This window comes from Clinocottus analis, unplaced genomic scaffold, assembly GCF_023055335.1.
Source record: "Clinocottus analis isolate CAN_PGR_092001 unplaced genomic scaffold, fCliAna1.0.p SCAF_19, whole genome shotgun sequence".
NCBI classification, from domain to species: Eukaryota; Metazoa; Chordata; class Actinopteri; order Perciformes; family Cottidae; genus Clinocottus; species Clinocottus analis.
The window spans coordinates 11,341,054-11,351,273 of NW_027175920.1; the positions used below are offsets into that span (position 1 = coordinate 11,341,054).

Below are 10,220 nucleotides of genomic sequence, written 5' to 3' on the forward strand. Positions count from 1 at the left end.
AGTGTTTTTCCCTTGCAAAGAATATTCAATGTCTATACTTTTGAGGACGATTTTGGGTTTTGCTAATGGGATTGTACTTCTATGAAGTTGGGGCACTCACAAGATACACATTTAAATACAAATTTTAGCGTGATAGAATTTGCAGAACATTATATCTATGATATCAACTGAACATTTTGGGAATTTTTCTATAACATTTTATTGGGTTTTGTAGTTTGTCAGACATTTCTTAGGCGAGTAGGTTCCCAGTTTCAGCTTTTCTAAAATCCTGACAATCGACTCCGAGGCAGGACTTCTGCTTTGTGACTGTCAAAATAAAAGGCAACATTTAGCCTTTATGCACATATTTGTCTTCCCTAGTTAAACTTTATATCTTGCACTGTACATTTTATTACTGTCTAATTTGTCTTATCCTATTCGAGTCTCCCTTTATCTATTTGAAATAACTCTTTAAAATGTTTGTATTGTCTTCTTATATCACCTTGTGTCTCTTAGTTGAAAAGGGCCTACACCATAAAATAACCCCAATAATTTACAACAACAAAATAATAGCATAAAGTTACATTTGGTGAATTGTGGTTTGTTCAACACTGCAGTAAATGCATACAAAAATGTGAATCATCAAATATTTTTGCAATCAAAAGTAATATTATAAGTCTTTATAAGGTGTGTATATTTTTATTGATTCCGAAAATATACACAAATATCATAGTAATAAAGTTGAAGCATGGTAGAGAAATGTACAGCTCATTCCCATCAGTGGCATCAGTCCATCCTGACAGTTCTGGGTCAAAACACTCCTTGAAATATTAACAAGGACCTTTCTGTCATTGCCCGCCACAGTGGAAACCAAAACACACACTTCTGGCAGACTCTAAAGGTTAGCAGTACAAATGTCCGTTTCACATTTTCCCCAGGCTGCCAGGAAGTAAACAGTACTCTCCTCTCCAGCCTCCATCATTAAACAATCTGTTTCTGGCAAAAGGTTATCTACACACGTTACACGTATCATAAAATGAACAACGAACAAAAATACAACGACAGACTTTGTTCACCACCAAGACCACCTTCTAACTTTCTCAATTATTTTCATACCTGGAGTTACAAGCTGGTCTAAGGCGTTATCGTATCATACAATCCTCATGGCTCTCCCTTTTAATCTGTCCTCGACTCACAGCAGACTTTCTTCTCCTTTCCTTTCCATATTCACTGAGCATGTTCCCCTCGTCGGGCTCTCATAGGCAAGACAGTAACAAGTGTGCAGAAGAAAAGGAGGTTTTATTGGGGACTGGACTTCTGTTGTGATTCATCCAACAGTCACCTTCCCCTCCTCCATCCGTCGGGCTCTGTTAAGCAAATCTAAAAGGCAAAACAAACACTTAAGACTAGTAGCACGCAGACGGACACTTACCGACAAAGAGCAGCCTCGCTCCCATCCACAAATGCGACGCAGACACTCTCACATTCACAAGCATCCTCCTGTCTCATCTGTTTGTCTCCATAGTTGTTTACATATGTACTCAGAATCAAGAACACCATAAACAGCGGATGTAGCTTGTAGCAAGTTAACAGTTGATTTTTTTTTTAAACCATTTTTTTTATCACAGGTATAAACGACAGAATAAGTGAAATTGAGTCCAGTTTGTGCACTTTGATGGGAGCTTTTTTTGTTGCAAGTTGAGCCTCTGACGATGTGCAGGTGAATATTAGTAAAGAAGGGGCGGGACCTGTGTGTTGCTTTTCCCCCCACTTGCCCCTTCGGCCACCTCCTGAAAAAGCAATAAAAACCAGTTCCAGCCAAGAGTTTGTTTGTCCCGCTGGTTTCTATCATCTCAATGTCCCCTCGGCTCCTCCGGGTCCCCACTGTTCACACAGCACACTGACAGACTCACGGACGGCCTCCATCCCCCCTTTAAGGGCCTGCGACGCCTCCTGTTGTCCTCCTCCACTCACTCATGTTTTCATTCATCCGTTTGAAAAGGAAGGGCTATTTGACACCCTGCTGCTGCTGGACCACAAAGAAACACAACAAGGAAGAGACATATCACTTTTGGTGGGTAGTGGAACATTACTTTGTTTTGTGTGTCAACAAATCCCATGAAATGATAAACCCGATGCAGTATTGTTTTCTCTTCATACATTCACACTTCTTACCCCATTAGCTCCTATTGAAGATATTCATCTTTAAAAAAAAACAGGTCACAAGTGAATAATACTGGTTGTTTTATTTAGCAAACATCACTCAAACAGCAGGATGTAGTGTATTTGTAGGGTACTATTTTCATTAGATGCCCGAGTGAGAATGTATTCTTATATCGACTCACAATGAACTAGAGTTCACGGTGATGAAGGAACATCTCAACATCGATGTTTCAATAGTTTCTGAACAACAAAGGAGCTCCATGGCACAGATGAATTTATATTAGACTTAATCACTTGTTCATAGGATCATTGTTGCCGTTGTTTTTTATGGGATTTGTCGACAATGAGAACAATATGGAATATCTCCACACCTGTCCTGGAAGTAGACATTAAGATGGATTGTTTGACTGTACGTTTTAATAACTTGTTTTATTCTTGGTTTTTCCTTTCAACAACTTTCAACAACCCTTTGTGGTCATGTTTACATCCATGTCTGCCCAAGATGTCGTTGTTTCATAATTTTATCCGATCCGACATGCGTGCATGGACTGCAAGAGCAAGATGGGCCAGCAACTTGTCCTAAGGACAACTTCCTCAATTCTAGAAAGAAAAAACACATTTCATCAAAACTTGTCACGTTGTAACTTCCTCCTTTTCTCCACCAACACCTCGTCTCTGGCAATTTCATTGTTTTCTTGATTATTATTATTCTATCAGTTGTCATTGCTTTGAATCACTGAAGTTTAAAAAAAAACTCTTTTAGCATTCTATCAACATTTTTATGAAGGGTAAGAGGTTCAGGTGTGTGTGTGAGAGAGGGACAGAAAGAGAGAGAGAGAAATAGAGAAAGAGAGAGAGAGAGAGAGAGAGAGAGAGACACGTCCGTACCTGCCGCTGACCTGCAGGTCAGCCGGGGGTAACTCACTTTGCCAGATGTTCAAATGGCACACTGACCTGAGTGTGGAGGGAAAGATGAGAAGCTTGAAGCGGATCACAGAGACAAACCAGAGACCTGACGAATACTGTATTCAAAGTCTGAGCTCTTCCATGTGTCCGAATCCTGTTTCTGTTCATGCTGCTGAACTGAATACTAACAAAGTGACAAGATTATGGAAATAAACGCAAACGTCCTCGCTTTTGTCTGCTTGTATTATTCATCATCATGAAAATGCAGACAGTTCAGTGTCCCTGACATTGTCACATGTGTGAATTTGTAACAGCTCCACCAAATTACAAGTGCACGTGGAATTATTGTAGTAGCGATGTTTGTAAAGACAGCTTGGATACTTAGAACGGCGGAAAGGATGCCGGCATGATCCCTGATAAATGAAAGAGCGATGGAGAAAGTTATATTGTAAATTATAAATAAGCTTTGGGACATAAACCAGCCGTGCTGGATTATTCTGTTTGTATCATGTCAGACTTAAAACTGTACAGCAACAACAATTAGTAGATTATGTTTTTTTTTTTTTCCTAGAGCCAATATTTGCAATTTGGCGTCATGAATTATGAATTTACATCCACATGAGTGCAAACGTAACGGAGAATCCAGCAAAGTCAACGTTCAGCTCAAGATAAAGATCCTTCTGTGCACCGTGCGCTCGATACCGGCGCGACAGGTGCACATAAAGCATGCGTCGACCTGCCCGGCCTCGAGCTTCCTACCTGTGACGCGGCGACGCGCGATGGCTCGAGGCGCGCGGGGAGGTCGGAGGAGGAGACGTTGGCGGGGGCCCCGCGATGAAGCCTCATGGCCACCTTCCTCTCTCGCTCGGCCCGCTCCGCTCTCCCCGCCTGAGGAGAGCGGTTACCTACAGGAACACGGGCAAACACACCGCTGGAATTGAGTGCCGCGCTCTTGTGACGCAGTCGCATCTCCCAAAAAAAAAAAAAAAGCGGAAACCACGCGCTGACCTGACTGCTGGACCCCGCGGGGCGTGGCCGGGTTCGAGGGAGCGGCATCGGCCTCGTTCCTGACTCGGTTGGCCGCCGCGGGGTTCGGACCGGGCGGCGGAGCGCGACCCCCGGCTCCTCTTTGGCCTCCGGCTGCTCTCTCCTCCCCCTCTTTTCCCTCCATCCTCTCCTTCTCTCCGTCCTCCGCGGCCCTGCTGGCCCCCTGACGCACAGAGGAGCGGGTGTGAATGTGTCGCCGGACAGGACGCAAAGAGGGACCGGTTTGAATTCTGGACGAGCCACTCACAAACTTCAGCATGTTCCAGTCGAAGACGTAGTCGTAGGAGAAGCCCTGGCGGTGGAACAGGTTCCTGAAGAGCTGCCTCAGGTAAGAGTAGTCCGGCTTGTCGTCGAACCGCAGGGAGCGACACAAATTCAGATACGTGGAGAACTCAGCTGGGAAGCACAGGAGAGAATGAGACAGAAATATTGACGGAGTCCCACTTCAAATGGGCCTTTCTACGGTTCCTCTTGACTCACAGGGGTATCCCTTGCAGAGCACCTCGATGGGCGTGGACATTTTCTTCTCACTGATGCGTTCGTACTTCTGCCTCTTGGTGGCGGCCTTGAGGCCCTGCCAGGGCAGCGAGCCCAGGTTGAAGTACATGAGGACGTAGCCCAGAGACTCCAGGTCGTCTCGCCTCGACTGCTCTGTGGAGGACGAGGAGGAGGAGGAGGAGGAGGAGGAGGAGGAGGAGGAGGAGGGAAAAAAGGAGGCTGCAGTTTGTAGAATCCAACATATTCTACTGGCACGCTGCTGCCACACACACACACACACACGTTTACCACAGTGGCGTTTGCGTTGCACACGCACATAATAAGACCCGCATCGGTATCGAGGCCGAGCGCTGCGTGTGTGCCGCCTTACCGATGCCCAGGTGGGTGTTGATGGAGGCGTAGCGGGCGGTGCCCGTGAGGTTCTTATTCTCTCGGTAGGGGATGTGCTGGTGCGTTCGGGCGTCTCGGTATTTCTTGGCCAGGCCGAAGTCGATGATGTAGACCAGGTTGCCCTTCTTGCCGAGCCCCATCAGGAAGTTGTCCGGCTTCACGTCTCTGTGGATGAAGTTCTTGGAGTGGATGTATTCAATCCTGCTGATCTGGAGCGGAGAGATGGGGAACCGGGTTAAAGAAGCGTTAGTTAGTAGTGTTTGTGTTTTGAAAAGGCATAAAAGTTGACCATGAGATTTCAAGGTCAGACCTTGCAGGAATGCCTTCAGGTCAGATCACTCACAGAAAGTTGCACCTGAACGATGAACATTTCTTTGAGTCTGTGAACGCTGAGCACCAAATTCAAATCAGTTAATCTATTCAATGAGTGCAAGTGGACATAAATATGATAATAAATTCCCTCCGGGTGTTCCTGGTGTTCATGAGAATGGACCGGCCCGGTGGACAGACGGACAAAAAACACAATGCTTCAGTTGGACCCCCAACAAGAAAAGGAAGGAAATGACTGGTTTGCAGTAATGATTATCTTTCACATCTCTGCAATGAATTGTATAACATGTTAAAAGACGTGGCTGCCTTTGAAGTGGTACGCTATGGAAAAGGGTAGTATTCGGTCTCTATGAGCAACTGTTATCTATTTGATGAGGGATTGAGCTCCTCTATAATGATAAAAAACAACATGATCAAATGCATAAAAATACCACCCGCTGTGGAATAACTGATGTTTAAAAATAAGCCAATTAGAGTCTATCTCACTTCATGATTTCAGATTACTGAGTATAAGATCTGAGCGTCTTGCCAACAGTTTCTCCTTTTCCAGGTAATAAATGACTTTCACTGGTCTCCATCGGTAGAGTTGCTGCAATGCTGGGACTCTTTATACCCCCAGAGTTAAAGAGCGCTCGGTCTAAAACGGAAAAGTGAGTTTTAAAGACCACGAGTCTCATTGTCCAGGGAAATAATAGTTGAGTCATTGGTATTGATCAATAACCCTGTCAGCCTTTGTGTAGATGTAGAGAGGTCATTTAGGATTATGTTACAGTTACAATCTTAGTTATTGCCCCTTCAGAGGAGAGAAGGCACGACAGCAGAAATTATGACGAGGAAAAGATTTTTCAAAGAGAGAATGGGAGGAAAGAGCGATTGTGCTGGACGAGACTAAAGAATGACATATGAGGGATTAAAGACACTCATGAAAGACACCCCTGCGACGAGGATTAGGACGCCTTGCGAGGACGACCGTGTCCGAGATCGCAATTGACTTTTATGGCGGAGCTGAATGGTCAGAGGGGATGAGCTTCGTCCCGGGCCGAGAACCGAGCGTCAGAGGACTGGATGAGAAGTAACCGACGATTTTTAAATGATCCTTTTTTTGTTCCGGCCTTGAAATAGCCGCATCCTTGTCTTGACTTCGGTGCATTATGTGCTAGCAAAGGTGGTCTTTTAAACGCTTTAACCCTGGAGTTGCGTAGTTGAATGTGTACCTTTTCCTTTTTGATTACTTGCACTGTTTGTGCCTCGAGAGGCCGCTTCTTAAAGACTGCGTCAGTGTGTGGAAGCGATGGGCTCTAGGTCTCTGGAAACCCCGACAAAGCGTTAGGTTTCACAGCGTCTCACCATCTGGTCGGCCAGCAGCAGGACTGTTTTCAGACTGAACTTGCGGGAGCAGAAGTTGAACAGGTCCTCCAGACTGGGGCCCAGCAGCTCCATCACCATTACATTGTAGTCTCCTTCCGCTCCGCACCACTTAATGGACGGGATTCCCACTGTGGGGAGGAAGGAAACAGGACCGTGCATAATAATAACAGAGTTATAATGCACCGATTTACAGTTTGCATTTATACTACGATCACCATAGCAGACGATGGTCGTGAAGATTTTTCAAATCTGCATTTATTTGAGCTACTATTACTGTTTCATTACTTCAATCGTGTCTTTATAAACTGTTTATCTATTACTTTACGTCGATTCATTTGGAGCTTTTATCCATTTTCTACTCTTAGTCACAACTTCAAATGAATAAAAATAATGACTTGACTTTCAAATGACTTGAGCTCATTTACATAAGTACCTCATGTGGTTGGGAGGGAATCACAGCTCTAGAGCACCCATGTATTTGGCTTATATATTATAATATGTAATGTCTGCCATAACTGTGGTACTGGATTTTATTGGCACAAATATTTGTTCAACTTTCTGATACAAATATTCCTTCATTACCTTCAGCACCTCTCAACAGCCATGACGTCTGATCTCATGCCACCGGATGGCCGTTTATATCTCTCTACATCCCTGACCTAACTTAAATGCTCCTTATTTCCAGGCAAAGATACATTTCAGCGTCCCCGAATGACCCTGAATGCACCCTGAGTGCCCTTGACTGTCCTGAGATGCCTTTTAAAGGTCTCTAAATGCTCTACAACGCCTCCTAAACACATGCAACACATCTTACCTCCGCTCTGCATCATCTTGTAAAATTTGCTCTCGATGTGGAGCTGTGGATGTTTGGTTTTCACACATTCCAGTTTGATGGCGACTTCCTCTCCTGTGGCAATGTTGGAACCTGGTGGGAGAAATGTCACAGACGTATAGTTACAACACACCGGTCATTTACAGCACGTGAGAGGGATCCTTTGACCTGGGAAATGTAAGAGTGTTGTACCATTCAACATGAAATATCAGAACTGGAATATGCGTTACGCTCGCATTTTGCAATCCAAGAAGATGAGGGACGACACAAAGAGTTCAAATTCTCACCGAGGTAAATATCTCCAAAGGATCCGCTCCCTATCTTCCTCCCGAGGCGGTACTTGTTTCCCACCCTCAACTCCATGGCTGCTGAGCTTTTCAACTCACTGAGGGAGGAAACACACACACACACACACACACACACACACACACACACACAAAGCTGTCATCAATCAGCGGTGATCAATATAGTACAAGGACAGTGGTGCAAACTGCAGACTTTAAAATGAAAGCTTTGAACCCTGCGGCGGCTGCGTCATGAAAGAAAAATAAACTGGAAGCTTTGGGGATCAACAGCAGAGATGAGAAAGAATGCAAAGTGCAACTTACTGAGGCAAGACAGTGACGTAGTGCAGCCTGAATTACTGGGACGAGGAAGGAAAATGTTGCTCGCTTGCAGTTGTAAAGTGACTTTATGCGACTGAAGCCGCTGCAGAAGCGAAACCTTTGCAATGTCTCTCGTGTCAATCACGGGTGAGTTAACGTTACGCCTTCGGAGGACGAGGCTATACATTCTGCCATCGTAGAGGACGACAATGTGAGGCCAATCAAGTGTTGGTACAGGGCAAAACAAAGAAAAACCAAAGCATGGAGTTGTATAATATGATTTAGTCAGAGCTGAAGGGGGATCAGCATCTCACTCCCTCTTCCCAAAGCACTACCGAGGGAGTCTCGGTCCTGTGTGATTTGCACCAACTCTCAATTTCTGACTGGATTCCCCTGAGCAAACCGAATGAGTCATGTTTTCCTCCGCCAAGCCCCATGTGTCTGAGCAGCCATGACACAAGGACCTCAAAGTGGGGAAGGACTGAGGGTGTTTGTTTTTGTTTCCCTAACAGAGGTTAAGCCAACGCTCACCCTAACGCTGACTACGTTCCTTTCCTGTTGTGTTGGTTTTGGCTGGTTTTGGCTGCACACACACACTCGCACACACACTGTGCAGGGGAAATAAAGCAGAGCGAGCCTCTGCTGCACATTACCAAACCCTTTAGCTCAGGTCTGTCCTGCTCGTCTCCTCAGAGCTGCCACACTGTCAGTGTGACAACACTGAGAGCCACGACTGCTGCAAAGCACTGCAACACAACATTTACACAAACAAACAAACAAACAGGCGAGATGATGTATGTTTTCAAAATGAATACTTCATGCAGTTGCCCCAGATACCACAGGAGGGGGAACAGGGAGGAAGGTGCTGACTGCACGCCCCACACACACACATACACACACACACACACAAAAAACACACGCACCATTCATCCCGCACACTGAGCATCCACTGTGGGAATAATTGCCATAACCGCGCCCTCCGCATGCAGGTAGGACCTCTGAACAAGCGCGACCCGCCCAAACACGACTCTATTTGTCAAAGCCGAACACGCACACACGGACACACACGCACAAGCACGCACACACACGCATACAAGCCTCCAGACACCTTGACTAGCCAGCATACAGCCCCATCCTGCTGCTCACCGGGTGATGTCAGGCTCCGTGGCTCCGTCTCACTCAGGACCCTGGACAGCGGAACACGGACGCCTTTGACGGCTCATAACCGAGCCCGATCCCCCGCTCCCTAAAAAACACACTAAATATATTTATATATAAACACACACACACACACACAGCTGATCCGAGTCGAGCCCCGCGACTCCGGTAGATTCTCACTGTCACGATTATTTTTTTTTTAGGGGGGGGGGGGCGGGGCAGCAGAGGAACACGCCGAAACCAGACACTGAGGTCCTCTCTCTCTCTCTCTCTCTCTCTCTCTCTCTCTCTCTCTCTCTCTCTCTCTCTCTCTCTCTCTCTCTCAGTTCACACCATTGACCATATCAATGATGTCATCCGTGGACTTGAAAAGATGCCCGGATTGTCTTAAAGTCGCCGCCGCTGGTGGTTTTTTTTTTTTTTTGGAGGCATGAATGAAGCGCACCCTGTACTCAAGGCTGCTGCGCGCGCTCACGTCACTACGTCACTCTCAAACGTATTCCTGCAGAACAACCAGAGCTCGTGCTCGTCGGGGCGCTGCACTAATTGTCGTCTGGGAGAAGTGTCAGCCCCCTCTAGCGGCACATCCTGCAGGTCTCACTTCACTGCCGACATACAAACATTTGACCACAGGCCTGTTTCAAGCGGATTGAAGGCTTAATATAAATAACTGCAACCCCAAAACAAAAACTACATAATAGAAAGATATATTCTGGTGTTTAAGAACACAGAATGGTGAAAACATGAGAAGTGCAGCTTCAGTGTGTGGAAGCTGTGATGATGGAGCTCTTCGTTAAAGAGCGACTTCATCCCTCATATGATGGAGCTCAAAGTTGAGCCTCTGCAAGATAAATATGCACCAAGTAGAGTTCACTTCAGGATGATTAGTTTCACCTCATTTAGGACTAAAAATAGGTTCTATAGCTGAAGTTAAAAAGCAGCAC

The 10,220-nt window shown here is 45.8% G+C and overlaps 1 protein-coding gene across 6 annotated transcripts; it reads right to left on the bottom strand.

Moving 5' to 3' along the window:
- Positions 1–693: 693 nt before the first annotated feature.
- csnk1e (casein kinase 1, epsilon) lies at positions 694–9,493 on the bottom strand. Of its 6 annotated transcripts, none has more exons than XR_011077846.1 (12): positions 9,265–9,493; positions 7,801–7,898; positions 7,496–7,606; positions 6,661–6,809; positions 4,964–5,192; positions 4,576–4,746; positions 4,343–4,491; positions 4,057–4,258; positions 3,808–3,953; positions 3,031–3,096; positions 2,155–2,182; positions 694–2,005 (listed from the first exon to the last, which is right to left on the bottom strand). XR_011077846.1 is itself a non-coding variant. In XM_068583242.1 (11 exons), exons 2-10 carry the CDS (start codon positions 7,874–7,876, stop codon positions 3,064–3,066), a joined length of 1,266 nt encoding a protein of 421 aa, XP_068439343.1. In that variant the 5' UTR covers positions 7,877–7,898; positions 9,265–9,493; the 3' UTR covers positions 694–2,005; positions 3,031–3,063. The 6 variants fall into 6 exon arrangements, 3 of the variants coding, with proteins under 3 accessions (XP_068439343.1, XP_068439342.1, XP_068439341.1); XR_011077847.1 differs by having other exon boundaries at positions 694–2,008; XR_011077845.1 differs by having other exon boundaries at positions 694–2,008; positions 2,155–2,742.
- Between the last annotated feature and the right edge of the window lie 727 nt (positions 9,494–10,220).